The sequence below is a fragment of the Leuciscus leuciscus genome (genome assembly GCF_965113295.1).
Source record: "Leuciscus leuciscus genome assembly, chromosome: 16".
In the NCBI taxonomy this organism is placed as follows: domain Eukaryota; kingdom Metazoa; phylum Chordata; class Actinopteri; order Cypriniformes; family Leuciscidae; genus Leuciscus; species Leuciscus leuciscus.
Genome location: NC_138740.1, coordinates 23,006,607 through 23,034,489, shown reverse-complemented (window position 1 = coordinate 23,034,489; position 27,883 = coordinate 23,006,607). Strand labels below are relative to the sequence as shown.

The 27,883-nt window shown below is 37.7% G+C and overlaps 3 protein-coding genes across 4 annotated transcripts; 2 read left to right on the top strand and 1 right to left on the bottom strand.

The window, feature by feature from the left end:
• Nucleotides 1-279: 279 nt before the first annotated feature.
• cfap300 (cilia and flagella associated protein 300) lies at nucleotides 280-8,896 on the top strand. The gene is made up of 8 exons (XM_082141886.1): nucleotides 280-563; nucleotides 3,133-3,214; nucleotides 3,300-3,372; nucleotides 3,485-3,642; nucleotides 3,737-3,909; nucleotides 4,111-4,177; nucleotides 4,276-5,992; nucleotides 8,821-8,896. Exons 1-7 carry the CDS (start codon nucleotides 454-456, stop codon nucleotides 4,408-4,410), a joined length of 798 nt encoding a protein of 265 aa, XP_081998012.1. The 5' UTR covers nucleotides 280-453; the 3' UTR covers nucleotides 4,411-5,992; nucleotides 8,821-8,896.
• Nucleotides 8,897-9,040: 144 nt separating this feature from the next.
• Nucleotides 9,041-12,481, top strand: birc2 (baculoviral IAP repeat containing 2). Its single transcript, XM_082141885.1, has 8 exons — nucleotides 9,041-10,356; nucleotides 10,454-10,553; nucleotides 10,631-10,709; nucleotides 10,796-10,844; nucleotides 11,191-11,433; nucleotides 11,518-11,772; nucleotides 12,012-12,053; nucleotides 12,196-12,481. Exons 1-8 carry the CDS (start codon nucleotides 9,432-9,434, stop codon nucleotides 12,387-12,389), a joined length of 1,887 nt encoding a protein of 628 aa, XP_081998011.1. The 5' UTR covers nucleotides 9,041-9,431; the 3' UTR covers nucleotides 12,390-12,481.
• Nucleotides 12,482-12,485: 4 nt separating this feature from the next.
• On the bottom strand, nucleotides 12,486-27,487 carry polq (polymerase (DNA directed), theta). 2 transcript variants are annotated; one of them, XM_082141883.1, is made up of 32 exons: nucleotides 27,017-27,487; nucleotides 26,554-26,659; nucleotides 25,809-26,466; nucleotides 25,289-25,471; nucleotides 24,959-25,089; nucleotides 24,604-24,760; nucleotides 24,417-24,525; nucleotides 24,108-24,321; nucleotides 23,863-24,004; nucleotides 23,633-23,779; nucleotides 22,589-22,801; nucleotides 21,256-21,398; nucleotides 20,969-21,167; nucleotides 20,725-20,867; nucleotides 20,434-20,627; nucleotides 20,219-20,343; nucleotides 19,706-19,949; nucleotides 16,741-19,361; nucleotides 16,508-16,648; nucleotides 16,175-16,362; nucleotides 15,816-16,056; nucleotides 15,336-15,529; nucleotides 15,092-15,220; nucleotides 14,830-15,004; nucleotides 14,632-14,749; nucleotides 14,392-14,510; nucleotides 14,081-14,265; nucleotides 13,494-13,605; nucleotides 13,291-13,415; nucleotides 13,075-13,216; nucleotides 12,901-13,004; nucleotides 12,486-12,796 (listed from the first exon to the last, which is right to left on the bottom strand). In XM_082141883.1, exons 1-32 carry the CDS (start codon nucleotides 27,076-27,078, stop codon nucleotides 12,683-12,685), a joined length of 7,878 nt encoding a protein of 2,625 aa, XP_081998009.1. In that variant the 5' UTR covers nucleotides 27,079-27,487; the 3' UTR covers nucleotides 12,486-12,682. The 2 variants fall into 2 exon arrangements, with proteins under 2 accessions (XP_081998009.1, XP_081998010.1); XM_082141884.1 differs by having other exon boundaries at nucleotides 25,809-26,457.
• Nucleotides 27,488-27,883: the final 396 nt, after the last annotated feature.

The window sequence follows — 27,883 nt, the reverse complement described above, 5'->3', positions numbered from 1 at the left end:
TTTTTTTGTATTGCTGAGACCAAGAACATGAACACAGTGAGATCATGCAGAACAAATAATCAGAAACGTAAATAGCTAAATAAATAAAGGGTCGTGAATAAAGAGGACTTTTAATTAACATTAACATTTTCACATGAAAAGCAAAGCAAATTGTTGGCTTTACGTTCATATAGCTTTCTTATTAGCAGGTGACGTTCAAGTAGGCCTATATTTCGGTTTTTTTTTTTTTTTTTTTTTTATAGAGAAGACAAGTTTACGGTTTGACGGTTTTCATTTGTGTAGGAAAATAATTAAATAACTAATAAGACATTTTACGACATCTGAATGGAAAAATATTGTTGAGACGTCTGATAAAACTTGCCGATTTCTCCGCCCCCCCCTCCTTCAGTAGTCTTCTTCATACGATGAGCTCGACGTTTTAGTCGTCACGGTAACCCGTGGACAACAAAAAGCATGGCGGAAGAGAAACTTTCATTCGAACAAGCGTTCACCTTTAATCTGCTTTCCACCAAAAAGTTTACGTTTCAGCAAGATCCTAAGATATCAAGACTCCTGATGAAATGGTAAGAATATGCTCTGTAGGTACAATTACACTGAATTCACTGACAATCATGAGTTAAATTACCGGTGAGGAACAAAAGGCACATCGTTCAATGAATAGTTTTCAAAATGGTTTACATGTGCTGAAAAGAAACGGATGAAATTAGGAAAAAATTATGCATAAACGTCTAACTTTACATCCATAAAACACCTGCTTCTAAATAGAAATGTGCAGATTAGTATTGAACTGAAACTCATGACTCGTGGTGCTGTAGGCTAACTTACATTTAAAACATGGAGCAGAACATTTCTCTCCAACAAATCACAAATAAATAAGAGCTGAGCATTAGGCTAAATAAAAATGCCATGGAAAATAAAAAAACAAAGCAACATTATAAAACAATAAAATGCAAAGATATAAATAGATACATTAAATACCTCAAATTAAATCAGCACTTCGAATTACATCAGATAGCTTTCCTAAAATGCAACACCCCTGGAGCAAATGGAGATATCTCACAAAACATCTATTTTACATCTGCAGCTTACTATTATACTATACTGTACTATAAGAGCTGCGTATTTAGATTTAAATAACGATAGTCATCATGTGAAATACACCCTTTTGAATTCTGTGGTTTTACATATCAGGACATAGCGGGCCTAATAAAAAAATCATCTGGTCCTTGGCAGGTCAAACCCTCATGTCGTTCCAAACCTTTCATTCATCTTTGAAATACAAATTAAGATATTTTTTATGAAATCTGAGAGATTTCTGTCCCTCCATTGACCATCTATACAACTACCACTTTGACGCTTCAAAAAGTTCATAAAGAGATCGTAAAACGAATCCATATGAATTAGTCCAAATTTACTGAAGAGACTCAATCACGGTAAAGAAGAGTGGGCCAATATTCCACAATGATGATGTGAGAGACTGATAGAAGTCATATAGGAAATGATTACTTCTAAGTTCTAGGGCTGTAATGATACGCAATGTAAAACCGAAATCGCGATACTCAGAGCCACGAACCTGTGTTGCGGTGTGAGAAGACAGAATCGCGACACACCCTTTCCAACTCCCAGAGTTATCCTTCCCGTCCAGATCTAATGCTACCACAACTTCATTAGTATTACTAATATTTTTTACTAGAAGGCTATTATTTGAAGTTAACATTATAAAATACGTAGACCTACACCACAAAACAGTTGAGGATAAATTATCTAAAATTGGGCAATTCCAGCATTATGGATGTGACATTTGCAGTCAAAACTTGAAATATAGGGTGAATACTGGTAAAGTGGGACACTTTCTGATAATTTACCTTCTGCATAATGTTTTATTATGATCCAAATGTCTTAGCCCCTCATAAGATACTATTCTAAATAGCTTAAGTGCTCTACTCTACTACAGAATAAAAAAGATAGAAACATTAAACACAGGATGGATGACTCTTCCTCAAACACATGGACCCCAAACCACATTTTTCCAGGCGCTTAAATGTTCGCATTTATGAGGAAAAAAACAATGTTACGGACGTGACCGCTCTGAAAGCGGCACTAAAAGACTGCTTTAAAACTTTCACAGAGACCTCAAACAGAAATCACAAAGCCTTTCTTTAAAGTGAATTTCGTTTTGTATTAATTGTATGTTAATTCTAATCAATGATTTAATCAACCAATTACCTGGATTTAATAAATAAGGGTTCAATATAGCAGACAATAGATAATCACGACACGGAGGCGCCGGCGCGTGAACTGGAGCTCGTCTCATAAATGAACCGAAACTCAGCATACTTGCCTCACAGACCTGAGAAATATATCTATTGTCAACAGAAAGCTTGAAATCTCTACTTTTAAACAGAACAATTAAAAACGAAACAAAACTATGCAGTCCGTATGAAATGTGCCTTTCTCTCTGGCGCGCTCACTACTGCGAAGATCGCGAGTCAGCATCGTCAACTTCATCTTTGCAGCCGACACAGAAAACACTTGTTTATTAATAAACAATTAAAATGTCTCCTTTCTATATTTTACATATTCATAATCATTAGCCTACTTTTGCCGGTTCTTTGTGACAGCTTTTAGGTGCTTTATTGGCAGTGCCACCCACATGTTACAGCTTTGACTATTTATTTATTTTACTTAGGTATTAATATATTAATATTCCAAAATCAACCCCTATAAAATCTGGTGACAAACCCAAGTATGTAGCTGTAAAGTTTTTTGCATTTGACCTTTTTGCGTGTCAGACGATGGGTTTTTATGAACATGTCACTAGATATTTCTAGGTAGTTTCCCGTCGAGAAGTTCCATGGTTTACTGAAGTTACTGTATATGGTACTGAAGATTAAAAAGTTTAGTGTATTTTAAGAATTCATTAAAAATAATTTAATATGCTTCTTTTAGAATATATCTTTTGGGAAATGCAATAATGCAGTACAATTACAAATTACTAAAATTACATAATTAATTTGACTATATTCTCTATCAAATTTTGGTGAATCACCGATTCTAAAAGAAGAATTTTAGTCCACTTGAGCTGTGCAATATTTTCTATCTTTAAAAATTATGTTTCCATTTGCCTTTGAGGTCCATGTTGGGTCGAATTACCACACAGGCCTTCAATTTTGACCAATTTTTCCAGCCTTATAGGAGCAATGACTTTGCCTGGGTAAATATTCAAACATTCATTTCATCTTTCACTGTCACAGCAACTTTAAATAGTGTATGCTAATATATATAAGTTTGTTTTATAGAATTTCTTTCAAGATCCCTGCGTGAAGAAAAATTTAAAGATACTTGATTCCTCTGGATCATGGTCACTGCTGGGTATGTTAATGTCAAATGATAAGGCATATTGCTATTGTATTACATTCAAAATGTTTTATATAATCTCCTTTCATATAGGCTGATAATGACTTTAGTTTTTACCCATTCACAGGTAGAGACATCACACATGTAAATGTTGAAGTTGTTCCATGCACAAAAGTGTCCGTGGACATATTCGATCCGATTTACTCAAATGGAATTTTGCGTCCTTCCGGCCACATTGTCAAATGTTACCATGAAATATACCCTGACTTTGATGAGTTACGGATGGTATGGATTATTTTATGGTGCTCTCAAACAGCTGAATTTTATATCTAAATGTTTGTTTGAACTTTGACCTGTTGTTTGACATGCTTTCTGACAGCTTTTGCTTGAAGAAGACTCTGACAATTATCATATAATCAGTCCAAGTGATCGGAAGGAGTTTTTGTTCAGACTGTTCAAGCATATGGTCTTAGGGGGTGAACTTTGCCAATATGAGGATGTCATTGATCCTTACACTGAGACAGCAAAAATGATGTACAAAGACTTGGTCAGGTGAGAATTTTATGTTGCATTCTTCTTATAGTTCACATTCACATTAATGTGGGACCAAAAAAAGTAGACTTGAATACACAGTAATGTGACAAATATTTAAAGGGGTTGGATATATATAATTATATATATGTGTGTGTGTGTGTGTGTGTGTGTGTGTGTGTGTGTGTGTGTGTAAACACCTGATTCACATGTTTTCCACAGCGTTCAGAAGGATCCAGATACAAAAGAGATCCGTGTGGTCACAACAATTTTGAAAGTTTCTGCTCAGGTATGCACCTTAACTTACTTCTTGTGCATCATTATCCTTAACGGTGCACTTAGTATTTTTTCCTTATTAATGTTGACATTGCTATTTTTGTTTATTAGGATCACGGTGGACTGTGCTACCCATCTGCAAGAGAAAATGAGCAGACATTTGCTTACCTCTGTATTGATCCATTTAAAAGACATGTGTATGTTCTATACCATTCATTTGGTACAGGGGACTTTTCAGGAAACTAAGTGCCCTCGATCTAGGTCTACATAAAAATACTGAGATATTATTTTTTAGGAAATACACATTTTCCATCTATAACCCTTATTTTATTAGTGGTGTAAGAACATTTATTAAATGAATAGATCAACCTAAATGAACATTTTATCACTCATAGCTTTATGCATTTATTAACTCATAACATATATCTCATATTGTTCCAAGAACAAGAATATAGTTTAGCATTTCTGTAAAGAGATTTTAGGTTTGAAACATGGGAAGTGTTGAATTTATTTCAAGTGATTATTTCATAAAGGCTGCCTTTTATGTGATATATTAAAACTCCTCTTTTCTTTATGTTAATTGTATATTTAACTCTGAGTAATGGTGGTGCCCCCACTCTACATGATTCATTTACACTGGAATTTCCTTATAACTTACTGACAAATGTTTATTGATTACCACCATGCGGTTGTAGAGGTTTCGGTCATAATGCAACCTTGTGACCTGTAATTAGCTTTTAGTTTGTTGTGATCTCTACACTGTGACATTAGCCTATAAGTCCTTGTTTCTCACCTTAATGTATATGTTTTTATAATAGTTTTAATAATAAAACTCATCAATCGCCATCTAATTTCTTATTAGGGAGATGAGAGGGTCTGATCGATATTTTAGATTACACTAGAAACTTAATTGTAATTTAATTCATTAAAATTATATGTATTTTTTACCATCATTCATTAAAAAGTTATATCATCATCAGGCACATATTAGTTGACAACACTTCATGTTTTAATTTAATTAAACAACACACAATATAACACAATATTTATAATAAAATTTTGTCTTTATTCATTAAAGTACACAATATCAGCGTCATATCATATGCAAACGTGCAGTTTTAATAGTCATTACAATTCAAGTCTTATCATAACTGGTAAAACCTGAAAGCCAAAGAAAGAAAACATAGGTATTTTTTTATATATTTTAGACAATATACAATAAAACTCAATATTACTATGAAATACTATGGTAATGCCGTAAATGAGTCCTGCCTGTCGCGATATTACCTTCTCTGCCTTCCCTTATAAAATAACATTTTTAGCATAGTAAAATCTACATATCGTTCCCAACAAAAGAATTGATAAGGTGTTTCCTCACAAAAGCGGTTTAGAGAAGCATCCACTCCATTGAAATCCATTCATAAAAAAACGGCCTCTGCTCTCCTTTCCTTTCCTGCGTGTCACAACTCGATCCGTACTACTACTGTACCAAAGAGTATATAAGTTCTTTGACTGTACCCTGCGTACCAGTGTTAGCATTAGCCTCATGTAGCCCCGCCCCTATTTTTGACCCCAGAATAAATGACCCCGCGTCTATTTTTCACAGTGATCTTGTTATTTGCTCATAGCCTCATACCAAAGCCCTGCTCATACTCATGGAAAGTCCCTTAGTTTCCGAGGTAGTCCATTCCAAGTGGGTGGAGCTTAACAACCAACCTTCTATTGTTCGTATGAAATTTGACACTTGTTGAAAAGCCTAATTCTTCATTTATGACTACTAACTTAGAACAAGACTTCGCTGTTGATTCCTGTGCCTTCGTTTTCTCTGGTAAGTAAATATTCTAACTAGCAGGTAACGTTACTGTTTGGTGAAGCTCTGCGCTCAGCCTCAGATTTCAAGTTAGACCATACCATATACCACCCTTATTATGGGAGTGGGAAATAGGATTGTATGTAATTAGTCTATTAACAAATCAATCAAGAAATATCACAGGGGAAATTATTTTATGTTTTATTAATTTATTGTCAACCTTATTGAATGTTCTTTATTTGGTGATTCCTTCTGAAACTGGGTTGTGATTATTTAAAAACACTGATAATTTTCATTATACAGAAATAATTCACACAATTATATTTATAATTTTTATCTGTCATCCATGTCGTTCTATATAATGAAAATAGATTTACTGCAGAATAGTGATCCAATTTTATGCTCCAAAAGAACAACAACAAAAAAAATGCTTGTAAGACTGAACATTTCAAGTTATTCATATTCACTAAAAATGTTCTCTTCTGCCACATAACTTAAGCTTATAATTTTGGTCATTTCTTCACACTTGGAATAGAGCACACAAATCATAGAGACCATGGTGCTTTATTACTTAACTCGTGGTCATATGCGTCCAGTAAATGGAAAATAGCAGTATCAGCATTCTGCTAAACTTCTTTGTGTTCCACTGAAGAAAGTAGTTATTATGGTTAGGAACAACATCAGGTTTAATAAATGACTATTCCTTGAGAGACATAAAAAATATATATATATATTATTCTTTTTTTGTGTGGAATGTAATGGATGTCGTCCTGATCTGAATAGAAACACGAATGCTGCTGACAAATGCGACTTCTAAAGGTCGCGACTTTCATTAATTCAATCATTCAAAAAGTCAGTCTCTCTCTCTCTCTCTCTCTCTCTCATACACACACATAGACAAGAAACCCAAGACGCAGAACATCCCATTATGTACACAAACATTACGATTACTTCTTCTGAAAAAAAGATTTTCAGAAAATTTGATCTGTTATACTTTAAATGCGTGACGGTTACTATGTGACGTCATTTCCGCAATTCGCCCGCTGTCTGTGTACTGAACAGAAGAAAGGACATTTTGTGGTGTTGAACAAAATTCGATTTTGTTCTTAGCATCGGTGAGTCTATTTTTTTTTTTTAAACTCTTCATTGGCCAAAAATCAAGATTTGATTATCTTAGAAGTGTTGTAGGTCTTGTTTTTGTCCTTTAAATAGAAAAAAAATGGTCTGGTAATACACCCAAATTACTTGGGCAAATGGCAGCGTTAAGAAAAGAGACGACTGCCTTTTCCGTGACAACGATGCACAGGATTTCACCGGGTTTACCACGTAACGTTATGGGTCAGAAACTTGTGGTCTGTGGAATGCGTCACATCAAGTTATTTGCTTTTTCGATTTGAGTCGAATACGTTACGTCAACGATCACTTATCAGAACAAAGGGTGGAATGTCGGAATCATCGCCATTCAGTGGAAATGCATCAGATAAAAAAAAAAAAAAAAAGGTTTTGTGTTAAGATAAAACCTATGATAAAAGCCAAGTTTTTATAAACTTATTTGATGTCAGAGAATGAAAATAAGTAAATGAATCTCTTCGTTTTGTAACTTACTTATAATATGTTAATAGGTGGAAGGAACGAGGAAGTGACCGTTGCAGAAGCAGGAAATTATCTGCTATTCACTTCAATGATAAATCCAGCAGGTGGGAGTTGTTTAAACGTAGCCATGAAGTTAAGACTGTAGGCTTGTTTGAGATGCGCCTTGCCTCGCCTGAAATGTATGCGAGAGTAGGCGGCTGCAGTGAGGGGAGGAGTGAAAAAAGTGCAGGCAAGCCGGACAGATCTCTCTTCTCGTAGTGGATCTGACCATTGCGAGATCAAAGATGGATATCGCGGGATTCACGCTCGTGCAGTGTTGCTAATAAACTGGATTTAATTCAAGTTCTGTTGCTTTTATATGAAAATAAATAAAATGAACAAGACACCCAAAGTACTTGTTATTTAATTCCATTCCAAATACATGTTTCTCAATATTTTTTTTCTTTAATACAGACATATGTGTTTTTATTTATTTTCTTTTTTTATGAAAGTTAAATTGCATAACCCAAAGAGATCGCACTGTCAGATAGTTTGGGAATATTCACACATAACATATACACATAAAACCTGATATTAGAGTTTTAAAATCAAACATTTTAAAAGAGAACAATACATCACAGTTGTTTAAACCAATGAGCATTTAAGCTGTGTCGTCAGCAAGTCGTTTCCCATCGTGCTTCTGATCAGCGCAGTCGGTGGAGAGCAACTGCGCTCGATTGCAAAATCCGACACGTGCGCCTTGCGCTCACGAGAGATTTTTGACATACGTCAGCATGACATCAGAGCCAGGCGGACCGCACTCGGACACATTTCTAACCGGCATGCATCTCGCGCTGATCACCGGTCATCGGTTCTGCGCAGATTTTGCTCATCTCAAACAAGCCTAGTGTCTAGAGAACTGGCCTGGCCAATTGGCAATTAGTTAGGGCTAATCGTTCTTACCTTGTGGATTCAAATTAGACCAATCTACCTTAGGACCAGTCTTGAAGTAAAAAATTAGATGACTAACTTGAAAGACTAGTCTTAGCAGTTCTTGAAACTGGCCACAGGGGTCTTCCACCTAGAGCTTTAGAAAGAAAAGCTCTAGGCCCACAAGGTCAGTTTCATTCTGACTTCACTTATTTATTATTACATTTTCATTCGTGATTTGTAGAGTCCTGCTGAAAACCCCTGATATAAAAGTTAAACTACCCTTCATGTCTTTTGGGAAGTTCAAGACATTAATTTAGACCTGTTCTCTGTGTTATTTTCAGGTTCCTGCATCATAGAGGGAGGAAGCACATACCCCCTACGTCGACCTTCTATCTGTTCAGGAGTTCATAATTTTTTTTTAATAAGATTATGCGTTCTGTCATGGACGACTAGACACTAGTCATGGGATATCCAGCAGAGAGAAAGGCTTGAATGGACACACCCTGTGGTCACATTTTTATGTTAGATTTCTTATTGACCATATGTTACGATCCAAAGAAACCACCATTTTTCATTTAAAAATGTGTTTTGTTCAGTATAGCTTTGGTGTATTTCCTAGTGATCCAGGATGAGTTTCAAAAGCTGCCGTGGAGGGATTTTATACGACTCATCTTGTTCATCTAACCAAGCTTGCGTTATGCATCACATTATGTTCATAGAGTTTTAGTTCAAGGCACATGTCACCAGTTCTGTGAAGAAACCCAGTTTTGTCCCTTGTGGTGTAATCCAGTCATGTTGTTAAGGAGGAATTTGGATTTTTTTTCTCAAGGGGTTAGATGTTTGTGTAATCTTGTTTGTCTTGCTCACATAGTTTATTCTCTGCACGCACACAGGGTATTACAATCAAGCCTTTCTCTCTGCTGGACATCCCTTTCTTTCTCTTTTTTTTCAAATGGAAATTCTACAAAACAGTGCTTTCCTTCGTGGTTTGTGTCGCAATAGCTCCCCTGCGGATTTACAATATGATAATTCTTCTGAACTCTTTCGTATATCAACGTATGCCAAGTTCCCCAGCACTGCGGCAGTGACAGAGAGGAGTCTTGCGCGAGCAGGGTTTTATTACACTGGAGTGGGCGATCGTGTCCAGTGTTTCCGCTGCAATGTGACGGCCGACAACTGGCAGTCCGGCGACTGCCCTGCCGAGCGCCACAAACAGCTCTCTCCCAACTGCAGCTTCATCCAGAGTTTACCCGCCACCGCAAACCTCCTGTCGTCCTCTCACTCTGCCTTTTCCCCGCTTCGCAACGTAGCCATCCTACAGCTTTCCGCCCCTGCGACAGCCGTAACGTCGACCACCACGGCATCCGTATCAGGCCAAACGGAAGAGCAGGTGGGTTACTTAAACATGGGATTCAGCAACCTGGCCCCCTCCAGTCCCATTTCTTCCCGTGGAGTGGAGGATATGTCTCACCAGCGACCTCCGGCTTGTCACAATCCTGGCATGCGTCGGGAACAGGAACGCCTTGACACCTTTCAGAATTGGACTCTTGCTACAGTAACTCCAGCCGAGCTTGCCAAAGCTGGTTTCTACTACCTTGGCCAGGGCGACAGAGTGGCTTGCTTCAGTTGTGGAGGCCAGCTTAGCAACTGGGAACCGGGAGATCGGGCAGTATCAGAGCACCAGAGGCATTACCCCAACTGCCGCTTCGTTCGAGGTGACCGTGCAGATAATGTACCTTTATCTGGTGGCGGCCTTTCCAATGTATCTAACTCAGCAATGCAACAGTGTGAAGAAAGATTGCTCACATTTGTCAACTGGCCCTCAAGAATACCTGTTCGACCAGACCAATTGGCTAAGGCTGGTTTTTACTATGTTGGTAAGAGCCTTGGTCATATTATTAAAGTCATTCAAGGTCTAATTTTAGTGCTTAGATTCTCATGCTAACATGCTCACAATTATTTCCGTTTCGGTAGGTCGTAATGATGACGTGAAGTGCTTTTGTTGTGATGGTGGACTCAGATGTTGGGAGTCTGGTGATGATCCATGGGTAGAACATGCTAAGTGGTTTCCAAGGTAAATAAAAGAGGCTTTTGGAGTCGTTTTCTGTCCATTGATGGCATTATATTAATTATGCATTTATGTTCTTCTAGATGTGAATACCTGTTGCAAGAAAAGGGCCAAGAGTTTGTTCATCAGATTCAAGCAAGATTTCCAAGACTATTTGAACAGGTATATGAGAAATTCTGGGGTAATTTGTTCTTTAAACGAAATGATACAAACTGATGGATATCTTACCTAGTTCACATGTCTTACAGCTATTGACTAATGGAGACAGCAACTCAAGAGAATTTGTTGATCCACCTGGTAAGTTGTTTTCTAGTGATGCTCATTCTCCATATAAATTACACTGTATCTTTAGGCTTACCACCAGTGACATTTTTTTTTTTTTTGTCTTTGATGAACATATCCTTGAAATTGAGCATTTCTTGTTTTATATTCATTCATTTGTCAAGTTTACTTTGACTAAAGTAGATTCTAAATTTAGTTGACAAATTTAGTAAAATTTCATTGACGAGATCAACATTTGAGTTATTTTAACTGCCTGTGTAACTTTTATAACATTAATACTGACATAATATTTTGTCAATATTAATTTTAAAAGAATGTTCATCTCAATTGAATACGATTTTTTTTTTTAACCCATGTGTAGTTGTACACCTGGGTCCTGGAGAAGACCGTTCAGAAGATGCAGTGATGATGAACAATCCCGTGGTGAAGTCTGCTTTAGAGATGGGATTTGAGCGTGGCCTGGTGAAGCAAACCGTTCAGAGCAAAATTCTCGCAAGTGGAGAAAATTACAAAACCGTTCAAGAGTTGGTGTCTGATTTACTAAGTGCAGAAGATGAGAAGAGAGAGGAGGAGCGAGAGCTTCTTGCTGAGGAAATGGCATCAGGTATTTTTACAGAATAAGATTGGGTCTCATGACTCAAAACGTTTTCATTCAATTGAATCTAACTCTTATTGTGTTTCTTTACAGATGGTTTTACTTTTCTTAAGAAACATCATCTTGCCTTGTCACAGCGCCTAAAAAGTGTGCAGAGCTTAATGGACCATCTTCTAGAGGAGAACGTCATCTCACAGAAAGAGTATGACATTATTCGTAACTGCACTACAGTCAAGCAGCAGACTGGGCAGCTCATTGAGTTAGTCCTGTCGAAAGGAAATGCAGCAGCAGAGGTTTTCCGCAACTGGATCAAGAAGAATGATGTCTACCTGCTGAGAGAACTGATGGGTATGCGATATTTGAATCAGATATGAGAATCAGATGTGTGTGAATTTTCAGTGTTACATGTCGTTAGTCTGTGTGAAACTGCACGGCCAGTAGATAGGAACACTTGAATCACTTACAAAAAAAAAAGGTGATGCCATTTATAAAGATCTTAAAATGAGCAGGGACAAATCCACATCAAACATATCACTACATTATATTGACAACCAATTTTTATTTTTTTGTTCTTACTGCAATTTCAGCCCTGACAAATGAAGCTGCATCACCGAGTCAAGATCTTTCAGGTATATTCAAACATGAGAAAAGGTTTTCTTTTGATTTTGCCCCTTTTTTATCTCTAGCCATCACACTAAGAAAATCAGTTAGATCCCACTCTGAAACAGAGAGTTTGTTTAAAGCAATTAACAGTGTCCATCATGTTCACAGACTTGCCTATGGAGGAACAGTTAAGAAGACTTCAGGAGGAGCGCACATGCAAAGTTTGCATGGATAAGGAAGTGAACATTGTCTTCATCCCCTGTGGTCACCTAGTTGTGTGCAAAGAATGTGCGCCTTCTCTGCGCAAGTGCCCCATATGTAGAGGATTGGTCAAAGGCACTGTCCGTACTTTCCTATCATAAAGTGAAGATATTCATCATCCAAGTAACAAAACAGCTTTTGGATTTGCAAATTTACATTTAACTTGATGAATAAAAACAATGAAACAAACAAATGTGTTATGTTTGATCTTTTTAACGTTTTGGACAAAAATTTACAAAAACATTTGCATTTCAAGTTTTACACAAGTTCTTATTAGCCTCTGTTGAATTTTATTTTAGATTAAAAATATTTACAGCATATATAAAAACATCTGCACATTTAGTGTTTTAAAAATTCATCAATGTAAAACAATCATAAACAGTAGATGATTGTTTTATATGTCCAGGTCTTGAAGGTTACCCCAGCTTGGACCCACTTTGACTTTAACTCTAAGCTTTACATATAATTTTACAACACACTCCATTTCTCGCTTCATAATCTGAGCAACCTGTAAAAAAAAAAAAAAAAAAATTCAATTTGACTTGTCACCATTGAGCTTTTTCATATTCCATAGTAAATGCATTATTCAGAAACAATAGTCTTCTTAATTACCTGAATTACATCTTCCTCTGCAACCTCATAGATGAGTTCATCATGCAGCTGAAGTATAAAATAGCCTCCTCGAGAGGGTCTGAACTGATTTCTGTGTCGACCACCTGAAAAAACATATTCAATTCACATCCCACATTTAAAAGTGAAAATGCTATAATATGAAGTGGGTCATACCCGATTTAACTAGAGGATGCCGATGTGATGTGGGCACTCCAGGAAACGCTGCTTCCAGTCTGCGCTGAATGTTGATGGTTGCTAATTTCACAATGTCAGCGGCAGAGCCCTGCACGGTTGTGTTCACTGCCTGTCGTTCAGCCTAAAAAGGAGGATCAAAATTAAACTCTTATTCCACACCAGATATATTTGAATGGCAGGCTCATGAAGACTTACGTGAGACTTTGTGTACACATTTGAGTCCTTTATTCCAGGCAAGAAACGCTTCCTTCCGAGTAATGTCTTCACGTAACCATTTTTCCCACACTTCTGCACAGTTTCACGCAGAAAGTTCTGTATGCCTTAAGATGTAAGAAATGATGCTGTTATTATCATTACAGCCTTTTTTGACCAGAAAGCAATCGTACATTGTCAATTACCGGTGTATCTGGATTTAAACGTCTCGATGTAACAGGCAGCATCATTCTCCTCAATGCCCATTTGCTCTCCAAGTGACTTTGCTCCCATGCCATAGATTATTCCATAACAAATCTGTTAACAAAAATGTTACGATTTCAGTGACAACCAATACAATTTCGGTCACACTTTGGTTAGTTTAGTTTAGGTCCAGGTCCAATTCTCACTATTAACTACCACTTTTGCATCATTAAACTCCTAATTACTGCTTATTAATAGCAAGTAAGGCAGTTAAGTTTAGGTATTGGGTAGGATTAAGGGATATAGAATAAGGTTATACAGAATAAGGCATTAATATGTGCTTTATAAGTAAGTACTAATAAACAGCCAATATCCTAGTAATATGCATGCTAATAAACAACTAGTTAATAGTGAGAATTGGACCCAAAACTAAAGTGTTAGCAAAATTTCAATTAGCAGTTGCAAGTGATTCAACTAGTGACTACTCTATAGTCTTTTACATTAAAAAGAGATACTTTTTGAAAGACTTAAATGATCTAGAATGTATGTACATGTAAATGTATGTACAGTAAATTAAAATGTAGCAAACCTGTTTGGCCTGTTGCCTCATATTATCATCAACCGAAGCAGGCTCCACCATTTTCCACTCAGCTGCTATGCTTTTAAACACATCTTCACCACTGTTGAGCACATGGAGGAGCCGTCTGTCTCGGGACAGGTGAGCCAAGATGCGAAGCTCCAACTGTGAGTAGTCAGCAGCCAGGATCAGACCTCCTGAAGACGTGTATAAGATTAGAACAGGGAGTGTTAATGTGGCATGAATCATTTTATTTAAGCAAACAGGTGTCCCTTTAAATTATGCTCTCTTGACCCAGACCCCTAGTCAATAAAGTTTCAAACCTGAAAAGGGAACAAAAGCATGCCTCATGCTGACAGAAAATGGCATCCCTTTATCTGGTGATTTGTCTGATACTTTTAAAAGGGGTGCCAATCGCTGGTTTATCTTTGATCGTTTCCCCCTGAAATCAATAAAATAAACATATCATACAAATAAATATGTTTTCAGTGTGTAATGCTGGACATTTTTTGTATTTTTGTTATTTAGAATAAAAAAATCACTGCAACAATGTAAGACCGTACCACATCTTGCTTGCACCATTATTCTGTGATGGTTGACTTTCTTCTATAAGTGTTGGCATCTGAATTTCAAAATCTTTTGGGACATTCTGAATGTTTGGTTCAGTGAAGCTCACACGCCCTATGTGAGAAAAGCATTAAAATACTGTCCCGAGAAGACGCACACATAAAGTTCAAAGGTTATTTCTTCATGCTTCACACCTGTGGCAGTGTGTGACTGTGAGATTGGATGAATTCTGTCCATCTTCAGATGTGGGTGCCACTTCTTCTCTCTTTGCAACGGGAAAACCACTTTTGTCAAAGCATTCGTGATCCTCCTCCACTCAAGAATAACACCTGGTAACTGATGCAATGGCTTGAGCTTTTCTAAAACATCCTGATGGAACAAGAAAAGAGTGCATTTAGGAAGTGCATACATACCACAGATTTAAATGTTAGAAAAATCTGAGACTATGGAATGTACCTTGGTTGTGCTGAACTGTTTAGAAAGTTTGATACGGGCTCCCGGTCTTCTAGTGGAGCCCAGTGACTTCTTATTCTTTGGAGCATTTAAATCTCCATTGGGAGGAAGCTTCAACTCAAGAAACAACACCTATAACAGTTGAAATGGAGGATTATAGAAGTTTTTTTTTTACACAGGATAAAGATTTTTTTTGCAGGAAAACGTATAGGGGTTTTATTATTTTGAGTGGCGAGAAAGTTATAACCTCTGCAACATCCTCTGGACTGGTCAGAGAGAAGCTATGTCCTGCAAGCTGATAGGCTTGGGATTCAAGAGCACTTAGCTTGGCTTGCATCACATGTTTCTGAGCCTCACATTCAGCAACACTAAACCCAATTCCATTCAGCTCCAACAATGCCAGGCAGTATTGGGTGGGCATCTCCACTTTCTTGAATGAATCTGGCAATGAAAAGAACATGACATGAAATAATTAGTATCTATATCACTAACTTGAACAAAGACCTGTGGTGTCCAAACCTGCCACTGAAGGGCCACTATCCCTGCAGAATTTAGTTCCAATCCTAATTAAACACATCTGAACCAGCTAATCAAGGTTTTCAGGATTACTAAAATTTCTAACCTAGTGTTTAGTTGGAGCTAAACTCTGCAGGACATTGGCCCTCCAGCAGCAGGATTGGATACTCCTGATATAGATAAATCGAGTTGCTAAAATGATGTTGGCTACCCAAGAAACCATCCTTTTCAAGAAGACAGTTGAGTTGCGTCATGACCCTGAAGACCAAAACAGACTCAACAGCAGCTCTATAACGTCCCGGGTGACTGGCATCTCCATAGATCCCTAAACTCTGCACACCCTGACCGGGACTAATTGCTTCCAACATCGGGAGATCCTCAGTAGTGAAGCTGGACACCATGTTGTGGAGGGTGCACTCTTTGGAGCTTGAATCCAGAAGCCAACGTGCAATCTATTGAAGGACAAATAAGTGAATGTAGTTAGACATCCTACCCTATCAGATCCATCTTTGTGATTTCAATAATTAAAAAGATGGAGGGCATAGAAAATTGTACTCTATTCCGTTCAACCTTTGGGTCTTCAAATGTGCCACGCATAGCAAGCTCACACGCCAGGAGAAGTGTCTTGTAAACTTGAATAAAGTCATAAGTGACTATCACACTCAATTCTTTTTCCAAGCAGCACTGAATTTGCTTGAGTCGCTCCTCAACTGTAAGAGTCTCATCAAGAGGCGGTGGAGCTAAACTGGCACTTATATCTGTTTGGGGAAAGACAAGAGTAGCATTAGGTTTGGGGATAGCAGCATTCAATCGAGCAGGTTTCCTGAAGTTGGTAAACATTTTTAAGGTTTATTAGATTTAAATTCTTAGTCCACAAAGTTTACAATCACACATATTTCATACCTGTGCCTGACAGCTCCTGTTGTAGAGATACAAAATAAGCATCTTTTGCACCCCAGCATACAGACATGCCAATGACAACAAGATCCTCATATCCTTTCAGAAGGAAGCCATCTTTTCTTTTGTTCCTCATTGGGGTAGTAGCTTCAAACATAGGATTACACAAGTTTATAAACTTATATGTATATTAAAATACAAAAAAATATAGGAAAACAAATTTCATCAAAACATCTTACGTTTTTTGAATTTTCCACCTATAACGGTATCAGGTTGCATTGAGGTTCTGTCTATCCTCTCACAGGCAACAGCAAGAGAAAATCTGTCCTTTGTTTTCCACTCCTTTACAAATGTTTGGAAAAGCCTTTTATCGCTTGCCACATCGATTATGGAAAATGTTTCTGGACTGCAGGAGTTAGAAGCAGGGAATGGTGGACACTGAGAAAGTCTTGTAAAGCCCTCATCAGCCTGAGACGTGTCTAACTCTGATGCTGAGTTTCTCCTCAAACAAGATTGATAATCTTTCTGGTTACTGGACTTAGAATTTGGATCCAGTCCGGACCTGTTCTTGGTGACATTAAGAGGTGATTGTACAGCTGAGGTGGTCATTTTGACCCGTGGTGTTACTGGTTCAGAAACTGGGGTGGGAGGAACAACGTCATTCGGTGTCACTGGTTTGGCCTGGACTACCACAACATCTTCAGTTCTTACGCTTCTTAGACCTCTCTGCTCACTCTCATGGATTGTTATTAGGGAGACAGCTTTTTCGACAAGAACAGCAGCTGCATTTGGTTCCACCACAGTTGAATTTGACTGCCCTAGAGGCTCAGATAAGGTTGAAAACTGATCAGACCATTTATCAAAAATGTCCTGCATTCCTGGGCTGATGTGAAATGATGAGCGGTTTAATTGACGTCTTTCAGATGAAACTTTTGGATGAGGCTCATTGTTTTGTGATACATGTAGTTCAGACACAATGTCATCTGTATAGCAGGGCTTCTCTACGCCCAATCTTGGGCCATCACAAGCCTTGACAACATTGTTCATTTTATCAAGATACTGCTCTCCAATAAGAAGTGAATCTCCCCATTCTGAAAGGTTGAAAGATGATTCGCCCCATTGGATTGCTTCCTGATCCTCTGTTGACACAAGATCTCTCCTCTCCGGAATGAGTTCTGGAGAAGAGCCATTTGAATTAGCATGTGCTTCAATCACTTGCTCTTCCTTGTGCTCTTGATCCATTGCTGCCTCCTCCATGGCGTCCAAGATGGAGTTGTCATAGAGACTGTCAAAGAGAAAGCTGCTGCTCCGGTTGAAGCTATTGTCAGTAATATGATCAGAGGACTCATGATTTTCCCCTTGCTCAGCAGGTTTATTTACATTTGATTCTTCTTCAGCAACTTGGTTACTGTAATTTAAAATATTCTCCAACTGGCTGTCAGTAAGTGAGATGTTATATTTTGGTTTGCCTTCGGTGGGCGGGCCATTCTCATAAGATGATAAAGATTCAACTGGGTCTTTGTTTAGTTTTTTAGATGCATGATTCTCATTTTCCAGGAAACATGACTGACTGACAACTTTCATCTTACTTGCTGAATCAACATAATTGTCCTGTTTATTTACTTTGAGAATGTTTAAATTACAATTGCCATGTGAAAATTCATCCCCTTGAAGCATTTTCTCAGTCTGTGTATCGAGTTGAAAACTATCACCAAACTCTTCCAATCCATTTGTGTACAAGTCAGGGGAGCTGAGCTTTTCAGAATGACGTGCTAAATCAATTTTAACTTTGGTGTTCACATGTAAGCCACCTTCATTCTCAATTCTGCTGTTGAATTTCCTGAAACTGTGAGTAACAGTTTCTCGCTTTTCATTTAGAGTTTCATGGTAAACCTCTTTTGTACTCTGATTTGAATGTTTTGTTTTAGATGTGCACTTCTTTCCCCTACCTGAGGGGACTGCCGTGACATTTGTGACTTCCCCATCCTGTAGTGGAACACATGACTGAGAAATCGTTTTTGACTTAAAGTCTTGGTTCAGTTCAGCAATTGAAGACTGGAGTTTCATCTTGTCTTTATCTATTCTACAGTCAGTTTCAGGTTCATAAGAGCAAAGCTCTTCAGCTTTTGACATTAGTTTAGGATTTTTTGCGATCGGAGTTGCCGTTTTTGCTCCATTGGCTGTGGGTACTGCTTCAGCATCTGTAACATTCATCCTTCTGCGTTTTGAAACTGGACTTACACAATGTCCGTCACTGCCAGCGATGCAGGTACTTTTTAGACAGGAATTATGTCCGGAGCTCCTTTGAAGTGATATTGAAGAACAATCCGATGACTCAGCTGTCTGGTTATTCTGACAGCCCTTATCTTTGGCATTTATTGATTTGAGAACTTTATGCAGTACACTTGATTGCTGTTCACAATTCTTAGCAGGCTGACACTCGGCAGATGATACAACAATATCCATTGTTTTTTCTGAACTGGTAGTGAACTCTAATGGCCTCAAAGGAGGATGGGAATTAATGTCAGCACTTTTATCCACCAACATCTGTTCGGCCCCATTCGGATTTACATTTTCACCCTCTTCATGTTCTGGGTCCCTTGACGTGGACTGTAGAGGTTTTGTGTTGGATGATTCCTCAGGGGAACGGGAATCTGGCTGGATCTTTGTTGAGAGGGACGCTGGGTTCCATTCCACCCCAAGAAGAGCCAAATCCTGCTGGAGGAGCAGACGGGCCTCAGCCACGATCTGCTGAGCAGCTTCCCTTTCAGTCAAGGCCTTTTTCCCACTGACCCAGATGCAGCGCATGTTCTTGCGTTCTTGAGCCTCCACCTCGCTCTCATCCACCGCCTGCCTGGAGCTACAGAGATTCATTCAAATTAACACTGTATGACTTAAATATAGGAATGAACCAGTATTAACATTCTGGCCAAAACGATAAATTGATCATTATTTTCATGTTATGGATGCCAACCAAAACAAGATAGTTTAACACCCAACTAAATTAAAAATAAAACACTAAAAATCAGTCATTTTAAATGCTACAAGTGAATTTAGGCATACCAACATTGTAATGTACCGTCTGAAACATGGATATTCCTGAAAGCTATTTCCTACAGATTATATTTAACAGTGTTATTACATTTTTAGTGATTTTAAAGATTAACTTAAATTGACTGTTCAATGACGGCAACGTTTCATTACCTTTTGAAAGGGATAGCTTTCCTGAGGGCCTTCTCCACCTCTGTAACATCAGCTCTGGCCAACTCTGCCACAGTGACAAGTCCAGAGCTGTAGAGTGTACGTGCCCTCGAGGCGTTTAGTAAAGAAATACGAACCAGATCACACAACTCCCTCTGGACTCCAAAACTCAGACGACTCTGGAACTGGGACAGAAGCAGCTCTAGGTTGTGCCATCCGAGTCGGTTACAGAAGATCGTAACCATACCTGGAAAAAATTGCCAAATTTTTTACTTTGCCATTTATCTCATACTGATAAGCATGTAAGCCTCAGTGTAAAAAAAGTAACTGCAACTTTATTTTTGGATTATAATGAATTTTTTCTATAATAATACATAAATATGTAAAAAATATTGTTATAATGTATTTCTTTTTTAAAACTTTATCTCACTTCCTATTTAAAATTTTATCTCAATTATGTATATTTGAACTGTGACTCAGAATCAAGCTTCCATAGCTATGCCTGCATCAATGTACCTGCATATGTTGAGGCAGACTGCTGAAGTGACTGAAGCTGTCCTCGGCTACAGCCATACTTCTTTGCAACAGCTCCAAGTGGTTCTTCGTTTACCAGGTCAAGGAGAACTAATGTTGTGAAAAAACTGCATGACAAAAATGTACACATTAACATACTGCCACTTAACTGTAAACAGTAATTAGATGAAGCACTCAAAATTCAAAAAATACAACACCGTTTGTGAATGGCCATTTGTCTTCGTTGCTTCTCTGTTTTAGCAATTAATTTGCCACTAACAGAACGGGCCAGGAAACCTTCTTGAATGCCCACCATCTCAGCCACCCGCTTCATCGCAGAAGGTAGTTGCTCCCACAAACAGAAGAACTGGTACCAGTCTATTGTTGTCCAGTCCACATACACAGGTGTTATCTTAGAAATGCATGGCATGATTTTGTTAATAACCCATATTTTTATATTAAGAACCTAACTGTTCTTTAACTATGATAAACTGAAGTGTTTTGTTTACCTGGTAGAGTATATGGAGATCATTTTCCAACACAAATCCTTTCATTGCTCTCTGAAGATCTGCAAAAATCCCCAGGGCTTCTGGGGGTGATAAAGATGAGGACAGAGTCGCAGAACCCAGATGCGTGGGGCAGTACCTCTCCACTGTGAGACGGACAATTATCAAATGATCAAAATGTCAACATCCATCACACACCACACAAAAATATTGTCCGATTTTTTTTTCATATCCTTAGTTTTGTTACCATCTCCCTCCTTCTGTATATGTATGAACTCATTGTCCATCAGCCACTCTATGCAGGCCTCAATAGCCCCTTTGCTTCGAGTTTCTGATTCAGCTCCTTCCTGATGTGGCTGTTCGGTTGCTATGCTGGTTGCCAGCAGAGTGCAGGAAGCATACATCCTCACATCCTGTGGTGAGCTGGCAACTCCTCCAACGATGATCTTCAATCAAAGTAATGAAATAAAATCCTGTACATACTCACCCAAGACAGTTTCATACAACAAACTATGAGGAGCAAGACCATCATACCTCCAGGATGGCCCTGAGCATGCTGGTAGTGACGCCCTCTCCCTCTTGCTTCACCAGGCAGCTGCTGATAGGCCTGAGAGAGCCCTGGATAAGGCTCGTCCCCTTTGCACGTTCAGCCTCTTTACAGACCAACACACTCTCACCTGAGAGACACACAGATCATTACATCACGAATAACTCACATTTATTTTCTCTCTCTCTCTCTCTCTCGCTCTCTATCTATCTATCTATCTATCTATACTGTACATACAACTACATACTGTATATACACTACCGTTCAAAAAAGTTGGGGTCACTAAGATAAAAAATAAAACAAATAAACTTATATTCAGCAAGGACGCATTAAACTGTTCAAAACCGACAGAAAAGACATTTATGTTACAAAATATTTATATTTCATATTGATGCTGTTCTTTCTGTTCTTTATTCATTAAAGGATCCTGAAAAAAACGATATATATATACACCAAATGTTTGAACAGTAGTGTAAATATATAAACTTTTGAACAGTAGTGTATATGAAACACTTGTGTGTGTGTGTGTATATATATATATATATATATATATATATATATATATATATATATATATATATACTGTATATATATATACACACACACACACACACGTGTTTCATATACACTACTGTTCAAAAGTTTTTAAAAAGGCAAACTTGTTTCTTTATATTTTTCAGTGATAAAAAAATTTCTGGACATTTTGATGATAGAAATTCCAAAAGAACAGGATTTATTTGAAATAGAATTATTCTGTAACAAAGTAAGTCTTTACTATTACTTTTGATCAATTTAATGTGTCCTTGAGCTGTTTTTTGAGTGCAGTGTTGGGTAAGTTAAAAAAAGTAATTAATTACTAGCTACTAATTACATCTTCAACAATGCAATTACATTACTGTATTAACTACTCACTCTAAAAAGTATTTTTATTTCTTATTAATATTTTTTTAAATCCCATATCAACCTCGACCAGTTGAACAATACAAGGATGGACATGAAACTGCTCTTTTAATTCTTTCAAATAAATAATGCAAAACTGCATAATTTATTAGTGAACTGACCTGAGTATTTAAAGGGAAATGGTTACATTAAAAACATACATTTTAACATTAGATGTTACATTTTGATGTTAAAGCCACTATTGTTTTATATATAAGTTTTCTATAGTCTAATACAGTATTTAATGCAGTAATTAATAACTTAGAAATGCATTACACCCAACACTGGTTGAGTGTATATATTATAATATGTTATAATGTTATATTATACAAAAATATAATATAATATATAAATGTAATTTAATAAATCTGTATTACTCACCCATGGTGTCCACTCCTTTTCGGCCTGCCCGTCCCGCCATTTGCTTATAGGTCAGGATGTCCAGCAAATGACCATTGAAAACAGGAGTTCTGATAATCACACGTCGAGCGGGCAGATTCACACCAGACGACAATGTGGAGGTGGCCGCTAACACCCTAATGTAGCCTTGACGAAAAGCTCCTTCTAGGATATCCCGCTCATCGAACGTCAAACCTGAAACAAAGGTTTCAAGGGTTTTAAGGAATGTCCTCATCTTTAAAATAAAAACTTTTTACACTTTTTATGATCATTTGAATATTTTTTTTATGGTTTCATTTAATTATTTATATTTTATTGTTATTTCATTTTGTTTCATCGTTTAGTAAATCTTTTTTAAATCTGATATAATGGTTAAAGTTGCCGTCGGCAAGATTTTTTTTATCATATTCACTGAAACCGACACTATGCTCCGACAGAACAACATAAATCAGCCGGTTTTAGAAAAAACCTTCTACCTCCACCTGGAGCCTGTTATTTGTTTTGCAAAAATCCACCGCTCCCTGTTCTTCTGGTCCAATCAGCGCAGGGCTGTGTGAGATCTGACTGTCAATCACAGTTCGTGCACATGCCACAGATCCCCCCTCCCCTCTCGCGCACGTTACAATATCACATGCACACGCCTGAAGTTCACAGGTGTATTGGATTGTACGAAGCGTGATGGCGGAGAGAAAATCTACTAACAAGCTTCCAATTCCTTGGTTAACAACCAGAGCTATAGGAGGTCCAAAACAACCAAGGAAAAGAAAATGATGCTTCGATGCTGAAGCAACAGGTGCGTTCACAGAAAATCTGGTGCACACGCACTGATGAGCACAAACTCAATGGGAGGGTGCTTGGTGGTAATGGGGAGGGGCATGAGAGTTGTAAACATTAAACATTTTGGCTAAGTCCCCTCAATCTGCCAGACTTGCCGACTGCAGCTTTAATAAAGGTTTAGAATTTTATATTTTTTTATTTGTATTTACTTGAAAAATCAATGTAAGTTCAGCATCAAAACACATGTACCTGCATGGTGGAAGGCCACCCCCCAGGGAACAGTTCGCTGAAGGACCTGGTCTAATCCTGCAGGAGTGCGCTTGAGCTGCGCTACTACATCCTGGAGACCGTCCTGCTTCAGAGATATACTTTGCACTCCAGAGCCTGACTGCATTTCTGTAAAAGCAAACATTGTTAAAGCATAATACATTATCTCGATAGTAAAATATCTACAAATTCCCACATCTGTATCTGTAAACCTTTGTGACGAAGATTGTAAAACTCTCTTCCAATGGTATCTGCTAGTTTCTCACACCAGTTCTTTGAAGGGCAGAACAGCAGTGCAGAGTGTCCGTCCCGCACTGTCTCAAAGCAGAGGCTGACAATGTGGTCATCATCTCCCTATGGATGGAAGAACATCTTATCTAATACTTAGAGAATATTCATATCTAAACATTAGCTAGTAGAGTTTATGAATATGCCAATAAATATATCAAACTCAGACCTTAACTGGAAGAGCTGGGGTGAACTGTCTGACCAGGTTCAGAGATCCGTCATAGACATTTGTGCCAATCTTGACCCACTCCATCAATGGCACAGGACGATAGTTGGTACTATACAGCTCAGCATTCAACCAGCGGGCAAGAAGGTCCAAGTTTGGCAGCGTGGCACTCATACCAATAATTTGGACACCAGGAGAGGTACTTTTACCAGAGTCCCTTAAAATAGAGAAGATGTTGACCTTCACCATAGAATCTAGATGATGATTATCAGGACCATTGCTGAAGGAATTTTACATTACATTATGACATACCTTGCTGAGTTTTTTCGGGCAATGTATTGGATTTTCGTCAGCAAAAGTTCTAACAGATATCCACGACTAGAGTCCCCAACCATGTGCAGCTCGTCGACCACAACAATTCCTGCAATTTGGGTGAACATTTACTTTTATAAGAGCACCTGACAGAAGGTTAATACGTAAGGAAAGGTCATTATTTTACCAAGTAGATCCAATTTGTCTTCTTCAATGAGCCTGTTGATGAGTCCATTAGCTTTCTCTATTGTGCAAATAGCGACATCTAGAGCTGAAAACCCACCAGCTGCTGAAGTGTTTCCCATATACCCCTCCACTCTGACCCCTACCTCCTGAAAAACATTCTGGGTGAAAATGGCAAGTATAATATTAGCAAATCTCATCAACAAAAATCCAAGATGTAGACTGTCAAGATGTATTAACTTCAGAAATATATGTACATGCTGTATACAGTACTACAGTCATAGTTGAAGAAAAATACAATTAGTGGGCCAACTGACATAGTTGACAATTATATATGCACTCAAGAAAAGGAAACCAACCTGTAGATAAAACATCTTCTCTCGCGCCACAGACACGAAAGGAAGAATGAACATGGCCTTCTGTCTTGTTTCCAAAACTCTCTTCAAGATTAACAACTCAGAAACCAAAGTTTTCCCTGCACTGGTTGGAGCTAAAAAAAGAACATTTCAAATATTTCAAACTGGGGAAAAAATAACACATAATTACAGATATTCTAGAAAAATAGCATATAACTACAAGTAGTATATATTTTGTATTTGATGCAGGTCCAGCTGGTTCCAAGGAGAAGAGGATTAAGGACAAATAAAGCATTGTATGGCCAACAAGAAGAAGAAAGAACAGTTATTTACCAGAATACACCAGGTTCTGGCCCTCCAAGACTTTGCCCAAGGTCAGACACTCAGCCTGCCACTCAAACATCCTCTGAACGCCAAGACTCTGGTACTTTTCCAGAACAGGCTTAGGGAGACCCCAACTGGAGAGCATAAGCTTGTCTGACTGATTGGCAGGACGTCCCATATGGATGCTTTCTGCTGTTTGGGATTATTATTATTAAATAGTATTATTATGCAATAATTATAGTTTTGAAAAGTAAAATGCCACTCAAACTTAAACGGTTCTAAAGTTTGGAGTCAGTAACTTTCTTTTCTTTTTTTAAATAAAGTAATACTTTTATTCAGCCAGGACGAATTAAATTGATTAAAAAGTGACAGGAAAGACATTTATAGTATTACAAAATATGCCTATTTGGATTATTATGAATGATGAAATTAGAAAAAACTTCCAGTAAGTGAAAATCTGAATATTTAAATCACTTTACCAAATGGTGATCAAACAGTGATCAATGCAATAGTGGATAATTCTATCTACCTGCATCTGGAAGTGTAGCATCACCGAGGACACTAAGATCCAGTCCAGGAGGAGGGGTCAGCACAGAGACCGAAAGGTTTTTCATTGGTCTCTTCTGCAACATGGATCGCTCTTTAGCAGCAGCCATATGTGACGGACTGAACAAAATGTAATCGTTGGAGGTACTAACAGAGTCATTTGGGCTGGCATCTCTTCTGAACTTTAACTTTTGCTTGTCATTTGCTACTTTAGATTTATTTTTCATGGAGTTCAGGATCTTTTGAGGTGAAGAATATTCCCTGTCACATTTCAACTCACGGCCACGGGCCCGTCCTCCTGCTTCAGTCTTTTTGGTTTCACTGAACAATAGCTTTTGAGCCAAATCCCTCCAATCATTCTCTTTTTTGGCTTGTGTTCTGGTTCTTTTGCGCTCTGATGGTGACCACGCTGACCCTGGACTTGAAGGGCTGATATTTTCTGCATTTTGTACTTGCTGCTCACATATATTTTGTGGCAAGTCACAGTTTTTCTTAAGTGATGCCGATTCAGTTGAATGTTGAATATTTTCAGCTTTCTTGAATTTCAAGACTTCTGGACCCAGTTCATCAATGGCTTGTAAAAGATCCTCATCCATAGCCAGAGTGGAGTCTCCTGGCATCCATTGCTTATTCTGCATTTGCTTTTAAAAAGATAATGTTAATTTTTGCACTTAGTGTAACAAAGATTATCAGTGTAATACTATTAAATAAAATAATTTAAAACATACAGTTGGCTCTTGACATCTTCTCTTCTCAGATAAATCTGTTGCAGAGGAACATGCCTGAAGGTGACTTGATTGTTTATGTGATAGTTTCTCATCTGCAAGAACTAAGCTACATGAAAAACTAAAAGTTAGTGACAACAGTATTTTCATTTCACATCAGACAAAACAACTTACAAAAGCGCAAACAAGCTTTTAAAACAAGCTGTTGCTTCTCATTCTGAGGAAATAGGTTATATTTATCTAGAAACTCAATAATAAATAGTTCTGTTATTTAAACACCAATGTTTTCAATGGGCACTCAAACAATGTCTCGCTTATTTATTTGTGTACATTAAACAAAGTTCTTCTAAGGGTTGAAATTAAACAGTGAACCATTCAAAGCTCTATGTCAGCCAAGTTTGTAAACATAACCACAGAAACGTACACAAACAATAGAATCACAACACAGTTTCAGATGACATCTTACCCTTTTGTCTTTACAATACGATGCTGTCCCAAATAAATCTTTCTTGTCGTTGAAGTAGTCATCACATAAAAAAATGAAATGGCTGTAAACTAATGCCTTCACATACAATGCTTTGGTCGAATAAAAATTAAAAAGTCAAATCAAATATTTTGTTACGGTAGCTGTTGTGTTGCTACCTCTCGTCGCTCCACATAAACAAACTCATGTTATTGAATCTGGCATTTCTCTCGTGATTCCAGCCAGTTGAGCTGACATATTTCAGATTTCCTTATTATTACGAGTTATTCACATAACACCATCGCAAACCATTAAAAAGAGTAATATTTCATTTGTCATTTCATTTCAGCCATTTAAAATACGTTTGTGTAAATGCATATTTAATAACAGTTCTAAGAAATCAAAACAGGGTAAAGGAAAACAAAAAACAACCAAATCAAAGAGCCCGCGGTGTTTTCTCACAGTTGTCCGGGGGAAACACGTCTACAGTGTTGTTGATTCCTCCAGTGACTGTATAAAGATATTACACAATATTATATCGTTTTAGCTTGAACAAAACTCTCAAAATAATACAATGTAACTTAAAAAGTGCGGATGTATTTAAAAAAAATGTTTTTAATTACATTCTTGTTTAGTGGTGTTTCGTTCGTGAACAAATCGTTTTTTTAATGAATCTTTTGAATGAACGATCCGTTCTCGGCACGACTCGTGTTTTTCGTTCACTGAACGTCTCTCTTTTAAAAAAACAAACAAAAAAGAGATACCGTTTTGCTGCATTCAAAGACTTACAATATCGCAATCAGACAGCATGCGAGATATCGATATTTTTGGTAATTCAAAAGAATCGATTCATTTGTATGAATCAAAATC